This window comes from Ciconia boyciana, chromosome 13, assembly GCF_034638445.1.
Source record: "Ciconia boyciana chromosome 13, ASM3463844v1, whole genome shotgun sequence".
Classification (NCBI taxonomy): Eukaryota; Metazoa; Chordata; class Aves; order Ciconiiformes; family Ciconiidae; genus Ciconia; species Ciconia boyciana.
The window spans coordinates 37,956-64,990 of record NC_132946.1 but is presented as its reverse complement, the minus strand read 5'-3'; the positions used below and the strand labels follow the sequence as shown (position 1 = coordinate 64,990).

Here is a 27,035-nt window from a genome sequence, read left to right as displayed (position 1 = left end):
ACCACTAATACAATGCCTTTTAGTTTGGTAGTAGTCATTCTGATCTTTCAGCCAGCTTGTGGTTGCTTAGTTGCAAAAAGGTGTAAATTCTTGCAGAAGATACTCCATTTCCTCTTAATGATTGTTGTTTGTTACGAGGTCTCCCTAATGTCTTGACAGACTTTTCTCGCAAAAATCTTACAGTGAGCCAAAAGTACTTTGGCTACTTTTATATGATGTAGTATTCTATAGCTATATTTTGTACCTTCCTTCAGTCATAACTTTTCCAAGGCAAAGAGTCTTATGGTATTTAATTCTCCCTCATAGAGGAGGAGTTCTGATTTCTAATCACCCTTATTGCCCTTTCTGAATCTTTTGTAGTTCTACCATGTCCTATGTGGCAGTGGAATGTCAGAAATTAATAGCATGTTCAAAATGTCAGCACACAGAGGTACAGATGGGCATTGCTGGTACAAATGTTGTCTGTGTACAAAATGCCAGCATTCCTTCATGTATTCTCTTTGATTTGTATGACAAGGTTATTCCTTACGATTGTTTGCCAGCTTCAGCGCAAGTAATGGTTTGAAATACAGCCAATTTAATTTTTTTTCACAATTTAGGCTTGTAAAGAGCTGGATTAAATGACAGGATTTTGATAGACTTGGACAAGGTTGATAGTAACCCTGCGACAGATAGAGTTACTGTGGCTATACAGTTTAGCAGTGTTATTTTCTTTTCCTCATTCCAGAGAACTTCAGGCACAGGAAACCTTACAGAATGGGCAGCTAGGATGTGGTGAAGGCATTCCAGATCTGCAACCAGGAATTTTAGCAAGCCAGGCAATGATTGAGAAGATCCTTAGTGAAGATCCAAGATGGCAGGGTAACGTTACCCTGTCTCCTTTCTCTGTTTCTTTATTAGTGTTTGATCTAATTTGTTGATCCTGGGTCTTCATCTGGGAGAAGTCCAAAAGCCTTTTTTAACAGAGTAAATTAGTTTATATAAGTAATACGGATATTTGTGAACAAGTTGTACTGTCTGTCACATTTATATTCAGGTTACATTTTGAAAATACTTTGTTTTGAAAACGTTTAATAGGTCTTTTTCAGTTTACTTGATACAAGTGTTGCTAATCTGTGTCAATTGAATAAATGTTCTTAAAAGTCAGTAGGAGCTCTGTCTTGTGCTAAGTAGTAGTAATGATTAGAGTCTTCATTTTTTGAGTCATTCATAGACTAGTTAATGGACCATTATTCTTTGCAGAGCTTGACTAACAGGAATGAAGTAGAATATTAAACAGAAAATGGGAGCAGAATATTAAAATACAAGAATGTCTTGAAAGCATTGTATTAGATCTCTTAAAGTAAATCCAATTGCCCTAGTTTTCTTAAGGCTTTCAAATTTGGTTCTCATGTTGTTGGTTTAGACTTGCTTATTATGTAGCCAAAGATGTTAGTATCAATCAGATATTGTTAGAGCTCTTGCCAAATTTTACTTTAGAAAAGACTGCTGGGTACAATTACTTCCACAAAATTCATGTGGGGACAGTAACACAGGAAGAGGTCACATGAAGATGCTGTCTCTAAGGAATTTGAGGGGAGATAATTGTATGATACTTGTCCCCTCCGTATTTTTCAAATCTACTATAGGGTGAGTTCCAACCATTTAAGTACCAATAATGTGTAGAGCTTAATTGTGAGCTCTAGATCAAAAAAGACTGGCTGTTCGATGTAAAAAGACAGCAAAATTGACCAACTACAAGCACTTTTATTGCATTCCTTGAATTGTGATAGGTCTATGTTATATAATGTTGTATGGCTTCTGTCAATCCCTGTAAATATGATGAGACTGCACATAGATTTTGGGGATTGAAAATCATCCAACTAGTGATTTCAGCCTTATTTTTGTAAGTCTTTAATGAAACTATTGAAAAGGACTGAGCAAAGAATAGACTCTGTGTGATACTCTGATGAATAATCTTTGCTATTTAAAAGTACATCATTAATGACTCTTTAAGAATGTTTCTTCAGCTAGTTTTCCACAAATTCTGCAGGAGTCTTGTAGTATTGTGCAGCTCATTTTTGAGAACATCTCAGGCTAAAAGATTTGCTGAAGTCAAGATACGTGACACTGACTGCTTCTGTTTTACCTACATCCATTTTCCCACCTTAGGAAGAAGTTAGGTTGGTTTGACATGATTTACTCCTCATAAACCCATACTTGCCATTAGCTAAATTGTACCTTCTAATTTATTTACTTGCTCCATTGTTTTTCTGAATTTTTCTGTTTCTAGACAGAACCTTGTTTGTCATCTCCTAGTTTCTCCTTCCTGGAACCAAAGATGTAGAGGCAGAGGCAAAGGTAGAGAAGAGGCTCTAGAATTTGTCCAGGAAGATTTTACTGGACAGCCTTAACATGCCTTAACATGAAAGCAGTTTTGATGAAATAAGGACCATCAACACTAAACTTAAGAGAAATCCAGATATAAAATTGTATAAGTTTTTATTGTTTGTCTTACTAAAATGAATAATGTATTTTCAGGTATTAATTTTCAAAATGTTAAATGTATATAATGAGAATTTCCAGATAGTTTCTCTACCAATAGATAGCTAGTGCTTTATTTATGTACTTTATTGTGATGTTGCTATTGAATATAAAAGCAATCAAGGTGGCTTTGCATGTAAATGTGTTAGACTTTTATTTTTAAAAATGCAGGAGTCAGCCTAAGTTTATAAGAATGGAGAGGTCTGTGAATCATAATTTTTTTACAAAAAGCAGTGTGATACCTAAGCTCACTAAAGACACTCTGAATGCAAAAATTAGTTGTTTATTTCTCTTAATTGTTGACCTGTTTACAGACACAAACTTTGTATTAGCTGGCTACAAGACAGAACAATGTACCAAGCCACCCAGACTCTGCCGCCAGGGTTATGCGTGTCCACACTATCACAATAGTCGAGACAGAAGACGAAATCCCAGAAAATTCAAATACAGGTACATAAATACCTATTAAGAATAGACTTTTTGGTTAGTCAGACAGTTGTTAATGGACTGAACTGTTCAGGTTCTTCTATGATGTAATTGGATATTCCTAATGGAATAAACACACATCTTTCCCAATAGCCTTGCTAAATTTTTTTTTGGGGGAAAAAAAGCATCTGTTCAGAATGATCATACAGTTCTGAAGACAAAAACTATGAAGCTGTAATGGAAATATCCTTCTTTCTTGTGAAGAATGAAAACAATTTCTATAATTCTTAGCAAAAATTTGAATCACTAGGTCAAACCTTCTTTGTTATGAAAAGATCAATTATAATTTCTGTCTTTTTTCTGGTTTTGTTCTATAATTTTCCATATCTCAGCAATATTTTTAGGATGAAAATTTAATGCATCACCTCTCTTACTTTTTATCGTTACATCATTCATCATTACGTCATTTTACATCCTTCTCGTACACTGTGGTTTCTTCATTGTTTTTGGTGTTTTTTTGTGCAGTGATACAAAGTTTAGAATTGATGGGCTTTGCTTGACAGTCTCAGGACTGTGAATAAATGTCATTAGACAGAAGACAGATAGAATCCTACTAGCTCATCTTTCTGTCAAAGAATTTCCAAAAAGTCAGAGTCTCTCAGAATTTTCAACTTTATAGGTCCCAGAATCTAAGATTCTGAGATGTAGTGGGAAATTGTTTGAGACTTCTGCTAGGAAGCAGATACAAACATGCTCTGGACATCACTTTTTTCTAGGTCTACTCCTTGCCCCAATGTGAAACATGCAGATGAATGGGGTGAACCTTCAAGATGTGAAAGTGGGGATAGCTGTCAATATTGTCATTCTCGTACAGAGCAGCAGTTTCATCCTGAGGTAAGAACTATGTTTCTACTTATTTTTAGTGATTTCAAATTTATTATGGATTAGATTATTGATTAAAGATATTACTTATGAAAAAACATGTGACACTTCATGCAACACTTCTAGTCGTTGAGGGTATTTGCTTAAGCAAAACAAAATTTGCTGAGAGAGAGTTATTTGTACTGCTGTGGTTTTCACTGATAGGAATTTTTATTGTACTGCTTATGAAAAATTAATTAATATTCTCTGGATTTGGGCATAAATAAATGTGTTCTCTTTTTTACCTAACTTCTTGGATTGGTAATGAAGTCACAGTAGTAATTGCTACTCAATAACTAGGGACAAATTTCTATTTTAAGTGTAGTTTAAAAAGCTTTATTGCAAGTAATGAAGAGGAACTGAATAGGTCAGGAGGTGGTGGAAAGAGCAGAAAACTCTCCTAGTGGCTGAAGTAAGACACTTCAGAAGAGCAGGGTGATTTTAGATTCCTCTGTAGGCAAAGTCATTGTAACTTGGTTGGATGCTTGAGCATAACAGTGAAATGCTAGGGAAGAGAGCGGTGCCATGCAGTCTGCTGAGATTTAGTTGTTATGCAACGCTATGAAATTATTAACCATGCCAGTTAATGGAAACAAACGTGATACTGAAAAGACATGTTATGCTAGAAGCTGCCTACAACATTGGATATCTGTTTTCATTTTGGGACCTTTGAATGGGCATGAAGAATTCACAGCAGGCTGTAATTTCTTGCATTAGAAAGTTCGATACTTAGTAAGGTATAAGCAAAGACCATTCAAGCAATTGCTAATTTCTCTTCCAATTATGAAGATTATTGAAGGCATTTCAAGACCATACTGGGAAAGGAATTCTTAGAATACTGACTCCAGAATTGTTGCAAGCTTTGTATCATACATTCCCTATCATAAGTTGAACAGCTACATCTTTATATTAAATAGGTGTCAGCTATCTCTACTCTTGAGATGCTGGTCCAGAATTTCACTGTCCTGATTACTAGAGATTTTACACTCCAGATTTATTTCAGATCATCTAATTCCTTCTGCATCATATTCCAGCCCTTTTCTGTAGTAAAGGTGTCTTCCTGCTTAGTACTGCTACCATACTTTTATTTATGACAAAGCTCTGAATGAAAGTGCTAAAATCAGTCACACGGCTGAGCCTTGAGTTCTGCTACCAATTTTGTCTGCTGCCTTCCTCTGTCATACCATCCATTGTCATCTCTCCATTAGTCAGTGTAACAGCAGATAGGTAACATTGGTAAGAGCTATGTTCTTCATTATCTTAATTAGTAAATCTTACCACATCCTTTATTGAAGTCCCTACTAGAATGACCGCATTTCCATTTCAGAGAAGGACCTTTGATTTATCAAAGTTATATGGTGAGTCTACCATGATGTGCCTTTGCCAAATGTACATTTAATTTTATCCCATTTCTTCCTGTCTTTAATTTAAATGGTGACAGACAATAATTAGTGGACGTGCAGTGGCCTGAATCAGCTGTTTTTGCTCTTCTCAAACATATGTGAGCTATACTTAATATACCTCAGTTATATGTGCTACTTCTGACCTGATGGCTTTATTAAAAGTACTTGCTAACTGCATCTGTCTTATTTGCCATTTTTAAGAACTTCTGATGTTACAATTACCTAATTCATTTCCTGTTCCTGAACTGACAGCAATTTGCTTTCACATCAGCTGTAGTCACCTCGGTCTTTGTCTGCTTGTTTCCATTAGCTGTTCCACCTTAGTTGTAGTGTTGAACATAATTCATACTGATAATCAAGGCAGTTTGGTGGGGATAGTGTTATCACCTCACCTAATTTTAGGTATAGTATTTAATTTCACAGAAACTAGCAACGTGCCTGCACTGAAAGAGGAGTTTTCATTCAGCATCATACCCTGTGATCCTTTCCCTCCTTTGCTCCAGCTCTGACTTTCATCCAGTTGTGCAGTTAGAATGGGAATTCTGTACAGCTTTTCTACCTCGGACTTGGGGATTCAAAGCACTCATTTTATTCGGTTCATAATGAAATTCAGTCTATTTAATGGTGGTAATCAGTTGCCTTCATTCCTCAGTCTACTTATTTGATGTCAGTAACATTAGTTCAGCCTTACTTTTTAATGTCCTTTAAGTTGAATTATCTTTCAGTGTGTTTAATTATTCATTATGCATGTTCATTATTCATGAATTAAGTTGAATTAAGTTTATCCAAAATTATCTTCTCTTACTGGATGTTTTCACGTACTTGTTCTTTACCAAATTCAAATAAAGAATATTGTCATTGCCTCTCGGCTCAGTCGCTATTTTTTTAAGAAACCTCTTGGTTATCATATTCAGGAATAGCTTGATTCTACTGTTAATAGGTAGCAGCTGTTCTTGTCTATAGCTGGGAAGTTGGTCTTCTGTAATGATTTAGTTCTCTGAGTTTGCTGTGTCTTTTGTAATATTGGTATGTGTAGATGACGTGGCCATCTCCAGAATCAGTCTTTGAGGTGCGAGCTCTGCCCCAAGAGTATTTTGATACTATCTGTGTTATCACTTTTTGTATCTGTAGCATTTACCAGAAGGCACTCCACACCATCTGGGTAGCTCATAGGGTCAGGAAGGCTATTTTTTGGCTAGGACCTCAAACTAAGACCAAACTTCCAATTACATCTTTTGTTGAAACCATTTGGAAGTCAGCTCTTCTCATTTTTCTTCTTCTGCATCATTAGCATCGTGTATACAGCATTGAGGTTTTATATTCAACCAATAAACAGAGAACAGGAAAGAAAGGAAATGGGCCCAACTTCATTTCCTAGTTCGGGTGTGGTATCCACAAATGACTCCTTCGTTTTTTGCAGTGTATGTGATAGCTCCCAGTGAAACTGGTGGAAAGATCAGTCCCGCTGTTTTGTTTAAGTGTGTCATTTGGGTGAATACTTGTCTACAGCATGGATGTTTTGTCGCTTTTTCAGTGTTCAAGGAAAAATAAATTATTTGTAGAGTGATAAGCATCGGTAATAATTTTGTGATTTAGCATTTTACTATAGTTTCTCAGATGATCTTTGGGTTATGCATGAACTAGTAGTGAATATAGCAACTAAGTTTTCAGCCTCAATTCAAAATCACTTATGAGAGGGAAATTTCTCTAAGATGCTTAAAATAGCTCCAAAATAAAGAGCTTACAGAACTCGTTGTTGATTCTTTTTAATACATAGTTTCATTTTTTCATGTTTGCCCTAAGGCAGGAGTCCAAGGTAAACATTTTTTTACACAGCATATGCAAAAGTGCCAAAGAAGTGGCATTCTGAACTAAGAATTATTACTTATTGAGCCATGAGTCACTCAACTGACACTGAAAGCCAAAGACCACGGTACCAAGGTTTGGGGAACCAAAAAGATCCCTCTGCTATTTGCCACAGACTTGCAAATCACCAGAATTAATTTTCTAAAGAATGTGTGCTTTTAACTAGGTTCTTAATATTGTTCTAATTTGATAGTATGTCAGCTCCTCCTCCCAGCCTTGTGAGATCCAAAGACCATCAAGATCCTGGTAGAGCAATAAACTGAATCTGGATCTTACTAGCAACTTACATTGTCTAATCATTACTGTCATGAACAGTCAGTATTACTTCAGTTCTCATGCACCCCAGTGAGGTTAGAGAAAGACATTTGAATGTTAGGATTATTTGGATGTTAGAGTTGTCCTAACAAAGGAACTGTGTTGAAGAAAACATATTGTTTGGGGTTTTTTTTTCAGCTGTGTAAGCTGCTCTACTACATACATCATTTCTCCTGCAGGATTTCTTAAAAGTGGTGTAAATGACTTTGAACATTTTATTCCCGATGTTTGACTTGTTTCTATACAACATGGAAGACCAAAGCTGTTTAAACACTGCTTTTCTAAAATATTGCTACTTACTATTTATTGTTATACAGAAGAGTGTTAAGATTCTCTTGTCTCAGGTTTGCTTTTCTTGAAATTCTGCTCTTCTATTTGATTTTTAAAAATTATTATAAGAACTGAATTTTCTGAGAAAACTGTGTAATACCTGTGGTTAGTAAATATTCAGAATTTTTCATTTAAAGGTTTTAAAATTTTCTAACTGTTTTGTCGTGACGTAACATATGCTTAGGTTAACCACCTTTCTGTTTTGTTTAGATATATAAATCTACAAAGTGCAATGACATGCGCCAAACAGGTTACTGCCCACGTGGTCCGTTTTGTGCGTTTGCACATGTTGAAAGTAAGTAAGAGAACTGTTATTTTCTATCAGTGTTCATAAAAGTGAACCATAATTTCTAAACGTCAGTAACAGAAGTTACTTAACATCATTAATTTTAATGCATAAATGGCATTTGATGTCACTTGTTTTTAGACATTCATTCCATGTTTTCTAATACGGTACATCACTATGGGAGCTTGCTGCGTTTGCATCAAATTTGCATCAGCAGTAAAACAGGAGGTGCTTTTCTTTACAAATGCAGCTTGTCCCTGTAACTTTTTGAGCTTGATTTGGCAATTTTCTACACACACGTTTGACTTCTTTAAATATATTAGCTGTCCTATTGAAACCTATAGTAAACTTCTCAGGTAAAAGTTAAACATCCTTGCAAGTATTTGCAGAACTAGGGCCTTAGCTAAACTGAAAAACAGCAGAGACAAAATTAGGTCAGTAGTCCTCTTTCCTCCATAGCCCACTTACATCTTCACTGCACTTAAACTGTTATATACAGAAAAAGGGAAGAGGGACAATTTTTTTCCAAGAGAGCGCTCGATTCTTCAGCATGCATCTACACAGATCAATTCTGGGTATGCATCATCAGATTCTTTTTAATAGTAGTATCAACTTAGGTTACTCCTACACTCTTCCTGCACTCCAGAATGTGAAGTGTGCAGTTGCTGCAACAACTATTCATGCCTTCTTTTCAGTTGTGATGCAAGGCAGAACTCGAAGCATTTCTATGTAGCTGGTTTCTTACAGGTGAAAAATATTTTCTTTTTTGATTACGTAGTTCTTGCTTGATTATGTAATCAGTAAAACCTCATATTTATTCTTCAAAAAGAAAAAAAAAAAGCCCTGCTCCTATCTTACTTTTTGCCTTCTGCTTCTAGAGCTGGAAAGAGGGATGAGACACCCTACCAATTTTGGAAAGCTCCAAATTTCTGCAGTTCAGTAGTATTTATCTTATGATTCTCTAATGATAAGTAATGGCATTCTCCTCTCTCTGTCTAACCTCTCTAGGCAAATATGATGTTCTGTACAACCATTTATTGTGTGGTTTGCCTAAAAGACTTCCAGTGAATAGAGTCAGTCTTGCTGCCCACAGCTCTTGTTTCTGAGAATCTGTGGTATGGTCAACTTGTCTTTTAACTTCTGTGGGATGATCAATTTTACTTTTCCGTGGTTTTGTTACTCAAAGAAGAGGAAGGATAAATAATTTCCTGTATTTATTTCAAGAAGCCTATTATTCTAAGACCTAGCAATTCTTCAAAACATATAGCAATGCAGTCAGTATTGACTGTTTCTTCACATCAAAAGTAGCTCACTGCCTTTGCTTTCATGCTGTTGGGGCTATCTCCTAGATCAAGTCCTTCACTGTTTGCCAGTGTTGGCAAGTACCTCTTTGACTCAGGAAAGTCTGAAAATACACATTTTGTTACAGAAGTAATTTATGGCACTGGGTTTACTGTTCTGTTCATATATATGATACATGAACAGGTATAACTTATATCTTGATCTAACTTATATCAGAAGTTTTTTCTTTCCTGAAACAGCGGAAAGAGTATGATTTAAACAAATTCACTGCATACATGCAGCATGGTATAATTGTGACATGCTACAAAACTCCTGTGGGAGAAGACTACATTTTCTCTGTTTTCTTCCTTAGAGCATACTGAATGCTGCCTCCCTTCTTGCCTCTCCAGCATGGAAAGTGTACAGTATAAACTCAGCAGAGCTCTTGGAGACTGGACTTCTTTTGAGACCCCCGTCATGATCTACTTCTTTGTGTCTTGATCATTAGTATCTTTAGCAGTCCAGTTGATGCTTGATTCCTATGAGAGGAATCATTCTCGCAGGAAGCTCTCATTGACAATAAACAAGATTTCTGTCTCTAAGGAAGAGTTAAGCATTGCGTAGGCTAAAGATAAAGAGGGCTGAAGGAAAGTCCAAACTTAACAATTTGCTGATGTTATTCTCCCTAAGGGATATCTTTCTAATTTGTTGCTAATCCTTCTACCCCAGCCCCATTCTTTCTTCTACTCTGTAGGATGAATCCTTGTACTTTTTAAAAATCTCAAGAACTCTGAGAGAATTCCTGAGGTTAGCAGTGCTAATTGAGAAGCAGCAGCTTAATTTTCTCCACATAGTTGTATTAGACAGAATTTTATGTCCATCAGAAGAGACTTACATGGCTCAACCAGCATGCTCTGGAACTCTTTGGCTTGCATCATCTGGAATGAAGATGGTGTAAGCAGGTAGTCTCTACAAATGAACTTGAAATCTTGCAGCAGTACCCACCCCCTGTCTCTAGTAGTCTGAATAGTCCATCAGAAGTTAGATGTTTGGTTACTATCAGCAAGAGTGCCTTTCTGGTGTTGGCAACAGCTTTAAGCTTAGTTCAGCAGCTCTAACAGTCTGCCTCCTACATCTGTAGAATAAAGTGGTTTCTGTCCTTTCCATATTAGGGAAGGGGAAGAGAATGGTTTCAGAGCTGTAGATCTTACCATCAGTATGAAAAGCATGAAACCCTTGCTTCATGGATCTCTTCGAATCACAAATTATGGGTGTTCTCCACCTAACTTCAGTGAAGCCCTAGCTATGTGTAATGGGTAGAGGAAGATTTCCCACCATTCATGCATGAATTTCAGCAATTTTTGTCATCCTGTGTGAAATAATTTGTGGAAGTACATGTTCTCTATAATAGCGTTCCTGGTCTTCCCTCAATGACTTTCTCAGAACCAGCTGACCATTTTTTTCCCTTTTCTCCCTCCTTTGTGAAGGTCATGAGGAATATTACTATTCCTCCAAGACTGCTTTTCCCTTGAGGCCCTGGCTGCAGACAGTATTGTCTTATAAATAGAACTCATTGGTTTTTTTTCCCTCATTGGCTGAAGCCCTAGGTCCAGTGTAGTCCCAAAGACACTTTGTGATGACAGGAGGGAGGGCACCTGATCCTGAAAAGTAGAGAAGTAGTGGGACCTGATATACCTCCCTGACACCCTTTGCAAAACAGAGAGTGGCTAGGGTATGCTGGGACGCTTCAGTAACGGACTCACGTGAAATAGTGAACACCTCTCTGTGGCACTCATTTGTCCACTGACTGCCTGACTACAACTGGCACCTTCACAAAAAATAGAGTTTTTTTGAAACAGAAACACAGGCAGGCTGAAATTCTGCTGGCAAGAATTTGGAAACACTTCAAAGAACACATCTCTTGTATAACAGCTTCTGTTACTGGAGGCATTTGCCTTCAGGTTGTTTGTCCAAGACTGTTCTCTTCTGTTGGTGCCAAGATTGCAATAATGAAAAAACTTACTTCTGACTTCATGGAAGATGGGATTCCCCAGGCCAGACCTAGCCTGACCATGGTAACTCTTTTATTCATAATACCCAAGTCTTGTTAGTGCAAATTCTATGGAGGCTATATAGCTGAAAAAGTTGTCTCTCATAAAGAGTACAACTCTATTTCTACATAACATCCTAGGCTACTGATACATAATCCCTGAAGCACCACTGCACTGGCATTAGATAGTTGAAGTTCTTTTTGAGGGCTCTATCCTAATCTCCGTGAGCTCCAGCAATTGCCATGAGATAGGGCACCACGTGAGACCGTTGCTTTTCTGTCATTTGCAATCTCCTTCAACAGCTATAGGTCTTTGAGAAAATATGGTTAGACTGGGGGAGGCTTACACTGTAGAATTTGTAACTTTTGTGCAGCTGGCCACAAACTATGATGTTCACTCTTGGAAGAAATTAGAATGATGTAGAAGCACACATTCTGAATGTAATGTGTCTGTCTGACTTACTATCAATAAGCAGGATAGCAAAACCTAATCATGCTATTCTCCCTAAATACCTTGGAAAGAGAAAGGAGAGATTATTTCTCTTTGAAATGTTTGGAAAGCAGCCTTATACTACCCTTTTACGGTGGTATGACTACTTACACTCATTTATAGAATATTGGACGAGTATGTGGTTGTGTCAGGGAGAAAAAGCTAATGAAGATTTAAGAGAGAGCATGAATCAGATAGTGCTTTTCCTAGGACAGTGTGAGGGTTGACTGGACATGTGAGGGTTCACTGGACATAAGATGGCTGACCAGACTTGCTCTGGGCAAGCAGCTATACAATGAGATGATACCTAGTGAAAGTGAGAGTCAATTACAAAAAGTCAGCGCATCTCTTTCTGTCTTCCCAACTGTTCTTTGCACTCCCATTCTGTAGGAGGAACAGTGGGGGTCTAGTGACATCCCATCTTTGCAATCCCTATGGTTTCTTTTTCCCTTTCTTTTCTTTGGGTGTGGCTGGACGAGACTTGTGTGTATAGTGGTGCTTTGTAGTAGCAGTTTCCTTTCTCTTTTGTGAGCCATGTCCCTATTTTTGTAATTTATACAATAGTGGAAATATTTGGTAAAGTGGAAAAATTTGGACCATATAGTAAGAAGGCCATGGAGTTGTGATAAATCAAATGCTAGACAGAAAAAACCCATATCATTAGAAACAATCCTCAGCTATGCTATCTCCACTGTCTACGTATCTCATACTCATTCTGTTTCCTACTATGGCTTGTACTTTTGTACCCTCTATCAGAGCTACTTATTGTTTCTAGTAGAGAGAAATGTTTAAATTTGATATTTAACTGTAGTTTATCATTACCCCTTCAGAAACGCAGTAGTGGCTAGAGATGAAAAAAATCTTGCCGTACCTGTAGAATTTATTAAGAGATTTTGTTTTCAGTCCTGACTTCCTTACTTTGATGTCTTGTGTGCATGGATTATGAGGTGAGGAATGTTATTAACTGTAATTGCTTACTAAAGTAAACGTTTTTTGTTAACTCATCATTTGCCTGTAAAACTAGAAGTTTAAATCTCCTTAATATATTGCACATTTAAAGAATCAACTAGGATGTTTAATAGTTTAACAAAGTAGCCTTTGGGGAATTGCAAAGTAATTGTTCAGTCACCTTGAGCTGAATTTTCTGGTATGAAAATTATCAAGTCATTGGTCACAATTTACATATAAGTTAATAATGAACTTTCTCAAAGGTTATTGTTCCTTTTTGAGTTAAATAGTACAAGTCCCATATGCTCTTCAAATTGTTTTATGATTAAGTCAGTTGGTTCTAGACTGGGGAAAAACCCAAAGAACCCTATAATTATGATGCCATTGTTACTTTTCCAGTCAGGAGTTCTAAAAATGCTGTCTTTAAACCCTGGTGTGATAGAGATTCTGGAAAATAAAGCAAAATCTAGACTACTTTAAATTTAAGAATCTCTATCTACCTTGCAGCAATTTTTGATGGAGCAAGTAGATAAGAGTATCACATTTGTTAGTAGCCACGAATACATAATGGTGAATTATATTATTCTTACCTTGCCTTTATGCTTATATTTAAAGAAAAAGAGAGAGATTTCTTGTGTGTGATTGATGTTTCCATGTGTCAGGTGCTGTGTTTGGTACTAGGTATGTAATTGTTAAATTCACACAGCTAAGTATCAAATCTGTGTGTAATTTGTCGGGGATTCCTTCAACAGAGGACACCATGAATGTAGTCATACTGCAAACTGGTTGTCAATCAAAGCCAGGCGCTCACCTGTTTTCAACAGACAGCATAGGAATTGCAAATGAATGGAGCAGCAGTCTTAACTCCACAAACAGCATTACAAATAGCAGTGGGCAGTCTGGAAATGTAAGTGTAAATAATTCTGGAAAAGTTACTCATAATAATCACTGTGCCAATATACAATGTTTATTTTACTTCTTAAACCTGTTTTTTATTTCTTTGTACTTCAGCAGAAGAGGAAAAAAACACAGCTATAGTAAATGTCAGGCAGTAATATTTAACCAGTACTGTAAGCCTAAATGGAATGTCTGCCCTTGGCACCAGATGTAACTATGTATTATTTGTGTTTTCTGTTCTTGTTTCTTGTCTTCAGATGCAGTATTTTGAATGCTACAGTGAGGAACATCATTGTTAATCCAATATACAACTACAGGACAGCTTAATTTGCATATGACTCTTTTTTCTATAGGAGAGGTTTAATTCATGCAAGATCTTGCCTGATCCCAACCCTCTTCTCTGCCCTAATTTGTTAACATTAGGAATGAAATGATGTCCTTCCTGAACATGCTTTATACTTAAAGCTTCTTACAGTGGTGCAGTACATGCTCTGTGTGTGGTAGTAGAGAGGTGTTTGATTACAAGAGTGATAAATGTAGTTTATGTTAGCAAATTTTATCAGTTAAAGATGGGGGAGAGGAAGGAGAAAGATATACTGCAGAGCTTTTGTTATATTCCCTTTAGTATCAGTTGGAATAGATCCTTTTGTTAGGTTTTATGTTTGTTGCAAAATAATATATAAAGATAGTGAGATCTCTCTTGTTCTCTCCTGACTTGGGTTTTTTTTACCTCATTTGCAGTGCAGAGTCATAAGTACATACACATTTATTCCCAGAATTTTCACTTCTAGCTTTCCAGCACTGTTGATCTATACTGTTAGGTTAGAAAACAGATAAAAGGACATATTTTAAATAATGTTTAAAAGGAATTGCCAATAAATAGTGCAGTTAAAACTCCTGGGTTTCTTTCATGTAGCTTCATATTGCAGTGCTGTAGATTGAGAATAAAGATACCAATATGCCTACATTTTATCTTAGGTTCCCAGTGCAGGTGTCTGCTTCTGTATATGAAAGGTTCTGAGAGAGAGTCTGCCTTTTTACGTAGGAAGCTAATTTTGTTGTTGCTAAGGTTCTGCAGCTTTCAGGAGAGACCCATAAAAGCATCTCTTCTCCCAGAAGCTTCTTAGCCTTTCATGAATGATTTAGTTACAGCTGAAAACACTAAGTATTCTAATATGCCTTCCAGCTATGGGGAATCTTCTTCCACATACATGCATTTCTCTGTTAGTCATTAGGAGTCTGATGAACATTGTGCCATTCCGTGCTCAGTGAGTCTCTGCCTGTACTACTGTTCAAGTGTGAAAATGGAAAAGTTGACCCTACTCCCTTCCCTGTACTTTCTACTTGAAGTTTTATTGCCAGTGGCCACTTTTTTCCTGATGTCTGGCAAAATGTTCTGTCTTTCTTTCACTTGACTACTTACCTGCAGCATTGTTTGATGCACTTCCATTATTTCTGTTTCTGAATATTCAGTTCCTGATTTTTCATTAGCAGGTTGGTCTTCTGTTTTTCCATGTTTATTTATTGAGTTTTGTTGCTTGCTTGCTTTCACCTTCTCCATCTGCTGTAAACTGCTTAATTTTAGTATTTAAGTAGTCAGTCTGTTTTCCTCCCTCCCCCCATTTTCCATATTCCAGCAACTTATTTACATTTGTGGTTTGTGTTTTTCTGTCTGTTCCACTAAGCTGTCTGTCTTTCTGTCCCCTCCTTCGTCTTCGTTCTCGTCACTGTCAGACACTGGCCCTGACTAAACTTGATTTTAGTGGTTTTTATCATGATGAAATTAGACTTTCTATGCTTCTCTTCCTTTGTGTTTTCAAAACAAAATCTCCCTATTCATCTCCCAAAACTTCTTTCACATATCCTGTTATAGTACGCTGGGAGAATATCCTACTGTTTTATTTGCTTCTAGGGGAAAAGGATGATGTAGTACTTGAGAGACCTAAACTCAGCTCTCTGCTCAATCATAAAATTCCTCTTTGACTGTAAGCAAATTGCTTACGTCCCCGTTTCTAGAATGTGGTAATACTATTGCTCTATCTATAAATGTTATTGGAAGAATGAGTCCATTAAGATTCTGTATGATCCAGGTTGCTAGTGAGGGAGGCTGTATAACTTTTAAATATATACCTTCTTATCTCACCTATACTGTATTCTTTAAGTTGCCTTGTCAGTTGGACTGTCACCAGTCATTCCTCTGCTGTATCTTTCCTTAACATTTCAGGTAGGAAATAATCTCCTCTTCAGCCTTTTTGGTAAGTGTGAGTTCAGTTTCCATGGAGAGCTTCTACATCTATGTTTCTTTACCTCCATGTTCTGCCTTCTGGTTTGAAGCATCTAACATTATACTTTTGTCAGTCCCTTCACCTGATCTTTGATAGTATTGTTTTTCTCCAACCTGTCTTTGCAGTTCCCTTTGCTTTATACTCCACTAGTTGTATAATCTAAATGCACTTAACCTCCACAATGCAGTTTACCCAATGTAGTACAGTATTTCCCTTGATTGTAATTTTTCATGTCAATCAGTACTATTTGTTTCTCCACACTTGCCATCACCTCTTTTCTTTCTTTTTGTTGTGTTGCTCTAGCAAGTCCTAGATTGGCTTTCTTGGCATACCCATTTTTTCTCATATTGCATCAGAGCTGTGAAGTGCCTTAAGTAAGATTCGGAGTCTTTGTATGCATTGTAGCAACAAATTCACTCATCCTTTTCCCAGTCCTATGTGTCTTCTTTAGGAGCTGCATTTACACCAGCAACTTTTACTTCCAGCTCTTACCGCTTGTTCTTAACCATTACTACTCTTTTGTGCTCTGTTCAGTGTCATCTAATTGCCGGAAGGAACACTCCTTTTTACTCATTCCCCTACTGTGCCTTTTTTTCTGACATAAATTTCTTTTCTTTCACTCTTTGTTTAAGAGGCTCCTCCTTATTGTTTCTTCTGTTGTGCTGGTAAAATTCATGTATCTGAACTCCTTGGTTATGGGAAATGTTAGGAGACTAGGTTTTTTCAATCTTTCTGTGCATACAAGTCTTGAAATAGCTTGATGCATGTTTCAGATACATTGCTTGCACCGTTTAAACTTTCATGCCCTGCTCGGTTAATGAAGTTGGTTATGTTACCACTTCTTCACGTTTACTCATATTTCCATTACTCCTTGCATGTCCTTCCATGAATCTTCAGCTATGTAATGTTTCATCATCCAATATACTGTGCACCCCTTTTCCTCAGTCACTTTTCAGTCACCTTTGCCAAAATAACCTCTCTGGCATGCAGTCCTCTGCATCCCGTACATATGCATCATTCTCAGCCGTAAGCTTCTGCCTCACGTGAATTTCATCCCTTCATTTCAACTGTTCTCATTTATATCCTGCAAATTTATTGCAATTTAACATCCCAAATGGTCTTCTCCTATGTCTGTTTTTCTCATAGTGCCATGAGAGTTGGATTAACTAGGCTGTCTCAGTGTGTGCAACCATAGTCATAGTTGCTGCTTTATATGCTTTCTCTAGCTGGTTGATTAGCTTTCCCATGTTGTTATATCAATACAAAATACATATTATTTTGAGCAGCTTTTTAGCCAAAAAACATCAAGAATCTTATCACCTCTCCTTAAAACACACTCAGTTCACGCTTTAGGATTATACTGCTGATCTTCTCCATACATCAGGTCTCTTTGTTACTGGTACCTAACTGCAATGTACCTAAGTTAGGTGATGATACAGAGTGAAGGCCTAGCTATATGATACATTTATCTATAAATAGGGAAAAAGGGAAAAAAGGAAGACCCGGGGAACCACAGACCAGTCAGCCTCACCTCTGTACCTGGCAAGATCATGGAGCAGATCCTCCTGGAAACTATGCTAAGGCACATGGAAAATTAGGAGGTGATTGGTGACAGCCAACATAGCTTCACTAAGGGCAAATCGTGCCTGACAAATTTGATGGCCTTCTACGACGGGGTTACAGCATTGGTGGATAAGGGAAGAGCAACTGACATCATCTGCCTGGACTTGAGCAAAGCATTTGACACTGTCCCGCACGACATCCTTGTCTCTAAATTGGAGAGACATGGATTTGACGGATGGACCACTCAGTGGATGAGGAACTGGCTGGATGCTCGCACTCAAAGAGTTGTGGTCAATGGCTTGATGTCCAAGTGGAGACCAGTGACGAGTGGTGTTTCTCAGGGGTCGGTATTGGGACCGGCACTGTTTAACATCTTTGTCAGTGACATGGACAGTGGGATTGAGTGCACCCTCAGCAAGTTTGCCGACGACACAAAGCTGTGTGATGCAGTCTACACGCTGGAGGAAAGGGATGCTACCCAGAGGGACCTTGACAAGCTTGAGAGGACGGCCTGTGAGAACCTCATGAAGTTCAACAAGGCCAAGTGCAAGGTCTTGCACATGGGTCGGGGCAATCCCAAGCACAAATACAGGCTGGGCGGAGAATGGAGTGAGAGCAGCCCTGCGGAGAAGGACTTGGGGGTGTTGGTTGATGCGAAGCTCAACATGACCTGTCAATGTGTGTTTGCAGCCCAGAAAGCCAACCGTCTCCTGGGCCGCATCAAAAGAAGCGTGACCAGCAGTTGAGGGAGGTGATTCTCCCCCTCTACTCCGCTCTTGGGAGACCCCACCTGGAGTACTGCATCCAGCTCTGGGGCCCCCAACATAAGAAGGACTTGGACCTGTTGGAGTGAGTCCAGAGGAGGGCCACCAAGGTGATCAGAGGCCTGGAGCACCTTTCCTATGAAGACAGGCTGAGAGAGTTGGGGTTGTTCAGCCTGGAGAAGAGAAGGCTCCAGGGAGACCTTATAGCAGCCTTCCAGTACCTGCAGGGGCTCTACAAGAAAGCTGGAGAGGGACGTTTTACAAGGGCATGTAGTGATAGGACAAGGGGTAGTGGCTCTAAAGTGAAAGAGTGTAGATTTAGATTAGATATAAGGAAGAAATTCTTCACTATGAAGGTGGTGAGGCACTGGAACAGGTTGCCCAGAGAAGCAGTGGATGCCCCATCCCTGGAAGTGTTCAAGGCCAGGTTGGATGGGGCTTTGAGCAACCTGGTCTGGTGAAAGGTGTCCCTGCCCATGGCAGGGGGGTTGGAACTAGATGATCTTTAAGGTCCCTTCCAACCCAAACCGTTCTATGATTCTATGAAATATTGTTCAAGTTTGTGGCACTGCAAAATTAATAGGAAAACTTGCTGTTTATTCTGGAGATGAAATCAGTGAGACATCAAAGATTAATTGCATTTATCAATTATAGAATATTTATGTTAGCCCTTCTAGTCTCAGAGCAGTAAATCATAGTTTCCTTTTGAAGAGTAAAAGGGTAGAAATGTTGGCCATGATGTCATTATGCCCAGAGTCCATGATGTATTTAAAAGATTGAATATTTGCATAGGATGTATGTTGATCACAATGCAAGAAGATAGGATAACCAGCACCATCTTTGTTTTATCAAGTTTATCAAAGATGTGTAAGTACTTGATCACATGTTCCAGCTAGTACAGTTAAGAAGTCAGTGCTTGTCAGCCCAGTCGTGGTAAAGATTGTGTGCTTTCATAGCTCATCCTGATTGCAGACTCAGTGCTAACATTCTGCTGCCTTCATTAAGCCTCAAGTTGTTTGTTTTACTTCTATGATGTAACTAAGATGGCTTGACGGTGTGCACATGATCAGTTACCACAGTCATTTGGTAAATAATAGTTTATTAAGCTGTGATAATGCAACTGAGTTTGATTATGTGTGCATAATCTAAGTCTGAACAATGGTGATGAATCATGCTTCCTTTACTGTGGAATTAGTGTTCTGAGACAGTGATGGATGTAGGAAGGAAATAAATTACTTGAGAGCAAAATTAGTTTTATAGTTTAATTAAAAATTCCTACATGTTTCCTCTTCCTGTCATCTTCCCCTCTACCCCACATGAAGATAGGCAATATAACAGTACATTTAAAGCCACAAAATGTAACACAAATCAAGAAACTAAAGAAGCCGCTGTTTTTCATAGGAAATATAACTAGTTTTATAGGTATATGTGTCCTTATTTTCTTTGTAGAAGTTCAGCTGTAAGCAAAGGCCTAGAGCAGGCAAGAACCGACGGAAAGAATGTATCACTTGTTCTACATGCTCTTTTTCTAAGCAATTTAGTTGCAGTGAAGAACAGTGACAAATGATTTCTCCATAAGAATCCTAAGAGGCCAAGGTCTGGGCGGTTACAACATTATGAGGATGTGACCCTTGGTAAGGCAAGCTTGGCATCTTTTGACTTGTGGTGTGTCAGAAATGTTCAGGCATCCTCCTATCGCCTTGAGCAAAGACGCGAAATTGAAAAAGTTGTTCTTTTTTAAACTCTGTGAAAGTGAGAAGTAATCTGAAATGTATCCAACTGCAGTGTTTAATTAAGCTTAAAAATGAATCTGTGAAGATTTACAGCTAAGCCTCTGTAAAGTAAAGAAAGTCACCAAGTACTGGTCTTTAATTAAAGTAGACTCTCAATCCTTAGGGTTTGAACTGTATCCTTCCTGTGCTTATGTCTTTGACTGCACAGCAGATTTCCATTTTTAGGAGGGACGCGTTCCTGAAGAGTACTTAAATCTGTTGGGCCTCTTTATCCCACACTCAGAAAATCAAATGCCACAAATCTTAAGTTACATTTGTAGAGCAGTTTCCAAAGATCGTGTTGAAGGCTTCCTCCAGATTTGAGGCAGCTATATGAATTCTAGCTTCTGTTGTTTGTGCTTCTGTCTTAATAAAGAAGAAAAAGCCTAAAAAAAAAAAGTGAGACTAACAATTGGCAATAGATTTTCCTAGCATCAGTAGTGCTGAGGACATTGCTGTTCATGCCACCACTGATACCAAAATGTAAATTCCGCAGCACTGAGGAACAAAAAGTAAGCATTGATAGTTTCCCTTCCTCCCTCTTGCACTCTTTTTGTCTCTAATACTAGTATCACACTCATTTTATGTTAGTACTGACATTTGACTTCACGTTAATTGTGAATCACAAGTCCCTCTTGATAGAAAATATATGTTCGCTCACCATCTTGGTGTCAATACTGCACTACATTGTATGGCTGTTTCTAGTGACAGGTTTCTTAACATTTCTCAGATGTTCTTTGTATCTTACTCTGTGCAAAGAGCATGAGAGATGAGAGATACAGGAGCAGTGGTCTTGCAGGTATACTGTAGCAAGCCATAAGGGATGAACGAATATTTGAGAATAAATTATTTCTTGTCATGTGAGTGGCAATGTAACCTATCATGGTTTCTCTGTGGAGTCCACCTAGCCTTGAGTCCGTAGAGGAGGTGCTTCTTACAAGCCTGGGCAAAAAGGAAGAGGGTCCTGATCAATGTTGACATTTGGGGCCAGAGCCCAAATTCCACTCTTCACCAGACCTGGAGAAGTCTCTCACAGAGGGAAGGGAGGTGGTCCAAAAAATCCTCCATTTACTTTCTCTGCATCAAGAATTATCTTTGATGACCGTAGATAACGACCAGGATCAGGTATTCTCCCTAAATATCATCTTCTCTTGCCTTTTTTGGTAACAGGATATTAGTCTGGGTCTAACCCAACAGAGCATTTCTTATGTTCTTATTAGGGGGATAAACATACAGTATAGGGGCAGAAAGGAATAAATTCTAACTATAACTTCAGACCGAAAAGAGTGATTTTTCTATGTAGTTGCCCTGTAAATTCAGGCTAGGTTTGAATTTTTTTTTTCCTTCCTTGTGTATTTAACCTACCATGGATATTACGTGACCCATTGTCTTTTCCTGCTTTATTTGCATGAGTTCTTTGTATTTTCTTTGCAAGCTGAGTCACACAAAATTTGTGGTACTGTGTAATCCAGTTATTAAAACTTAACTAACTTTTCTTTTCTGAAAAAGACAAAAGACAGAGTAGAGGCTATCTCTGTCTATTGTCATCCTGGTGGACTCTTCAGAGATGAAGACCAAAAGCCTAAACATGAATGCAATCAGATAATGCTGCCTGCATCTTAGGGGGTTGAGCGATTGTTTTAGTTTAGTTTAGTTTTTCAGAGCAAAGCTACACAAAATTGTATTGTAAGATCTTAATGCTTACAGCTATATATATATGTTAATGCCCCCATTGATATCTACTGTAACCAGAAGGATCACATGAGTGACACCTTATGGTCTTACCTAATGGTCTACATAGTGAATATCATCTGATCTTGACCAGTAACTCTGTACCTCAAGCCCAGTACTTCTGGGTGAACAAGGGCATAATTCCCCACTTACGGCTCTGTTGTCTGCAGGTAGCCCTCCAGGACAAGTAATCCATAATGGCTATCTTCCTTCCTCCTTTTTCCCCTGGTCTTCATTAGGTCACATTGTAGGGCAGCAACCATGATGTACATCTTCTTGTGTCGGTAAAATAATCTGTGTTGCCTGCCTAGCTGAAAGAGTGAACATGAAATATGCATCTGAGAAACATTCTGTGCAGATTAGGGAACTCATCCTTAAATTGAGTCAGTAGCTTATCTAAATTAATATCTTAATTTGGGTGTTAGTCTGCCTTCACTGTCTAGTCATTTTATCTTACATATTTGTCTGCTGCATTAAGCAGCGTTGTGCTACCAGAATTATGTTTTGAAGTGTACTTACAAGATGTAACTGTTATTCATAAAAAGTTTTCAAAATCTTTTGATATGGAACTAAATACCTTAGCATGTTTTTATTGACCAAAAAAAAAAAAAAATTAATTTCACTTAAGAGCAATGTTTTCTTCCTGGCAGTGTCCTTTTATTTTCTTTTTTTCTCTAGCATAAAGAAAGGATTTCAGTATTTTAGAGCTGAAAAAATGTGCAAACTTAGCATTGCCACACACAGGGGCAATCCTCAGTTTTGGATTTAGAGTAAATGGTAACAGAAAGAGAAACTTTGCATGTTGTAACAAGCTTGTGGTCAAAACATGAATTCTTCAGCCTTTGACTTCAGAAGGAATTTTGTCTGAGTAAACCTTGGCTATCAATTTAATTATTTTTGCTGTGGTGCCCACTCTTCTACTTCTGTCAGCTCTCAGGGTATGTGTACATTTCAGGCTGTTGTGTAGAGAAGCCCTCTTTGGATTTCAGAAGCAATCGAATTACAGAGCTCCACACAGATAAGGTTCGTGACAGGAGATTTTCTGTAGGGATAGGAGTGAGTGAATGCATAGGTAATAATCTTCAGCGAGTATAGGGTTTACATTTGTTGGAGGTTTTTTTTTTCTGTCCAGAGTTAGGACCTCATCTAGGTTCCTGTCTGTCCTCTACCTGATTTACAGGAATTTGAATCTGAAGTTCCTGCTGCTCAGGAGGGACATTTTGAGGTTATACTATCCTGGGGAGAGAGGGATCTCCTGTTAAAATCCTGATTTGTTTAAAATACTTTCACGTTCTTTGGAGCATAGAGTAAAATTAAGGGTTAGGGTTAACCCTAAGCTGAGAGTTTAACAGTAAACTATATAGTTATTCTTGTTTAGTCTGTCTCATTCAGTGTGTATTTTGTATTTAAACAAACCAAAACAACTTTGGCAGAATTTCACTCCATTATTGTATTGACTAGTTCAGTTCCTTGAGAGCTCACAGATTCTGTTCCAAAACAAGCACAGAAGGGACTGAAATGTGTATTATTGCCTAGTGTTCTCACCACTGGGCTGTTAGGCATAAATGTAGGATGCAACTATTTCCATGCTACCTTTGTGAGTCTAGGTATAAATCTAGTTTCAGAAAATTGAATAGTTTACTTAAAAAATGTAGAAACAAGCAATGCCCACAATTCCACTCAAACATATTATTGTAGGATGCTGGCACCTGAGTTCACAAATTTCAGATTGATCAGAATTGTACTTTTAGCAAAAAGAAATTGTCCAGACCTACTTACAGATTGTACCTTCAGCTTAAGCCTTTTACGTTAGAAGTTTAAAACTCTGGAAAATATATAGCAGAACTAAAAATTATAAATTCAGTAATGTTTTTAAATATTAAAATGTTAATTTATTAATCAGGAAACATTTTAATATTTAAGAATCTCAGAAAACAGCCTTTTGAGATGTACAAACAAGCACTGAGATGCTTTTTGCCAAGATTGTACATGTCTCTTTCTTTTTTAACTGCTTGGCTTGATCTAGATGAGTTCTTTTAAAAGAGTGAAATGTTGTATAATCTTGTATTAAACTGTAAATTAAGAAATATATGAATGAATGGAAATCAGGGTTGTCAGAAAGCAAGTATTCCTTTATTGTAAATTAATATCCATTAATAGAGTAATCTCTGCTTGTGATTCATTTTGTGCATAGGGACCAAACAAGGCTATGCTCTGGACTGTACAAATGCATCTCCTTTTGAAGTCTGTATATTTACAGTAGCTCCATGTTAACTTTGTCATCTGCTACTTTTTTAAGTTAATACCAAAAATATATTCAAATAAACTAAAGTTAGTGTTGTATTTACATAAGACTGAAATTAATTTATAATTTCAACTGATTGTGTTACAGAGGGAGCCTATGGCTGTAAACATAAAAAAATATCATAGAGTATATTAGACACTGTTTTCTGTCTTCTACAGATTTCCTGTTCTTCAAGTCCAACTGTAACATCAAGTTCTGGTAGCAGTAGTTCTTTATCACCTCTTGGACCTCTTTGTAGACAGAGATCATTAGCAAATGGCATTTTGTGTTCTGAGTCTAGCACATCACGTGTTTCTTCGCCAACGTCTAGCTATCCAAAAGCACCAGGCTTTGAACGAGAAGATCAGGTATGTGAATAATATGGGTCTAGAAGTACAAATGCAATCTTAAGTTAAATTAGATTCAGCAGAAAATGTCTGCCTCATGTATCAGCACTGATTTTTGATAATTTAGAACAGAGTTTGGAGCCCTCTTCTTTAGGGAGCTAAACTGCATCAAATTACTTTACAGTTGTCATAGGCCAAGAATGCTCATGCAAACAGTCACTGCAGCTCAGCTGACATGCAGTAAATTCTAACTTTGCAGAAATGTTGTGATTGTCATTTTGAGCCCATGTTGCCAAGAACAGAGCAAGATAACAATGGAAAAAAAATTATAGGTAGAGTTGGTAGGATTCAGTTTTAATTATTGTTGAAAATTGATAGTGAAAAGATGCATTAATTTCTGGCTGTTGATACTATTTGTGAGTTGCAGTATTTGATTAATTTCAGTCTGTTTCTTCTCCCACCTGCAGCTGCCTCTCTCCTTAGACAAGTTCATTGCTGAGACAGACATAGATAAAATATAACAAGCCTCTTGAAGAGAGAGAGAGAGAGAGATCTGTAGCATTAGCAATGAGAGTGGTTGAAACTGAAGTCGGTGAGGAGTTAGAATCCTTTAGTCGGGGGTTGGGGAGAAAACAGGCAGTGCTAGAGACAGTTGGGAGAAGGGAAGACTGGTATTTTTCAGGGATATGAAACAGTTCTGTTGGCCTGTGAAAAAAAGGCTGAAAGCCCAGGATTTACCTGTTAAAGCTAAATTTTTCTCGCTCTATTATAATACTGGTTACACTTCTAAATTGTCAGAAAGGAACTGTTTAAAAAAAGGAGCTCAATGGCACATTTAAATAAGCTGCAGCCAAGCTGATCAGCCTTCTTGCAAACCTGTGACTTGTCAGAATTAATTCCTATAACCTGAGATGCACAGAGAAGTACAGAAGTAAAAGATGGAAAAAGAATGAAAGAAAGGAACGTGGTTTTTGTAAATGGTAACTTGTTGTACGTGATGGCAAGATCATTACTCTAGAGTAAAGTTCTCCAGGCAAGATTGCTTTCTTACATGTAGATGTTCAGACAGACTATAGGTTAGAGAGCTGGTCATTGCAACAGGAAAGATTTCCATCTCCCAATATAGGGATCGAGTGATCATTGATCAAATGTCATGGAAGCAAGGCAGCTGCAGTATCAAATGGCTGCTTTCTGGACATGAGGCAGCAGTAACTGAGAAATATCTGTAACCATTGGTGAAGATCTATTTTGCTGGTTTGGTCACAATTAGTGAGTAAGGTACTGCTACAAAGAATGTGTGTCAGCAGCAAAAATGTCATGTGCTTGCCTTTTAGTGGCCCCGTTGAACTTGTCTAGAGAGAAAGCAGTGATGGACTTTGCAAGTGCTAAAAAAGTGTCTAGAGTGGTGGGAGGCATATAAAGAGGAGGAGAGTTGTTACTGCTAGGGAGCTTTCACTGCAAGACAGATTAGGAATCTCCCAGAGGAGACAAGGAACAAGACACAACAGGACTGCTCAAAGGCAGCAGAAAGAGCCATTTTTCCTAAGGAGACAGAGAGCACTTTGCAGAGTTTACTGCAATTCAGGAAGTGACTGAAAATTACTGGCCTGAAAAGAACAGAGATCCTTTGATCCTGCTCTGCAAGAACACAGTGGGCAAAGAGAAATTGCTTAGAATTCCCTTTTATTTAAGTATGTCTCACTTGTTTCAAAAGTTACCTTATTATAAAATGGTGTTCAAAGAAAATCTGCCCTTACATTTGAAATCTTTTTTTTGTTATTTATAGCATGATCACTTTAAGGGAAAATCTAGGCAATTCCACTCAAACTTTTGGCTACCTCAGGCTTCTGTCCCACCAGCCTCTTGGAGAAGTATTCCCCAGCTGGCGAGCATTTGGGACATGTTATTTCTGTCACAGCATAATGCTAACATGGCTACTCAATTTTTGGACCAGAAATAACTTGCATGTGCTCAATTATGCATATAAGTGGAACAATTGCAACTGCTGTTCCTTTTCCACGTAGATTTAATCTGTGATCATTAAAATTTAATTCTCCATATGGGACTGCAGTGAGGGAAATTAAGTCAGGCTGCTGAAGGTATCATTACAGAGATGCCACTGACCCTTCATAAACTAATAATATATTTTACAGCAATGACTCATTAAGTTCATACATTACAGAGATTTTTCTTCTTTCAGGCAAAGCATCGAAGCTTCCCAGCTGAGAATCAGCAGAAAATAAATGAACAAGACAACAAGCAGGTATTGCCAAAAGCTAAACACTGTAAATATTTTGCCCTTTTTGATAATTTATTAATGCAGTATCAAAGTTACGTGGCGCTTTGCAACATAGTCTAAGGAAAATTTGTGCCCAATGTCAGGACAAGAGGCAACAGGCACAAACTGAAACACAGGAGGTTCCATCTAAATGTATGGAAATACTTTTTTACTGTGCATGTGAGACTGAGTATTGGAACAGGTTGCCCAGAGAGGTTGTGGAGTCTCCCTCCTTGGAGCTGTGCAGAAGCTGTCTGGACATGGTCCTGGGCAGC

The 27,035-nt window shown here is 37.9% G+C and overlaps 1 protein-coding gene across 8 annotated transcripts in view; it reads left to right on the top strand.

Moving 5' to 3' along the window:
- Positions 1-27,035, top strand: part of UNKL (unk like zinc finger) — a 59,439-nt gene that overhangs the window by 13,034 nt on the left and 19,370 nt on the right. For 4 of the 8 annotated variants that reach the window (XM_072878721.1, XM_072878720.1, XM_072878722.1 and 1 more), the window contains 7 exons: positions 728-861; positions 2,838-2,973; positions 3,726-3,843; positions 7,995-8,079; positions 13,592-13,746; positions 24,315-24,503; positions 26,683-26,745. In XM_072878721.1, the coding sequence (XP_072734822.1) occupies positions 728-861; positions 2,838-2,973; positions 3,726-3,843; positions 7,995-8,079; positions 13,592-13,746; positions 24,315-24,503; positions 26,683-26,745 (880 nt within the window). Of the gene's footprint in view, positions 1-727; positions 862-2,837; positions 2,974-3,725; positions 3,844-7,994; positions 8,080-12,724; positions 12,839-13,591; positions 13,747-19,811; positions 19,983-24,314; positions 24,504-26,682; positions 26,746-27,035 lie in introns of those variants that run through there. The other 4 variants (XM_072878724.1, XM_072878726.1, XM_072878727.1 and 1 more) reach the window with 4 other exon arrangements.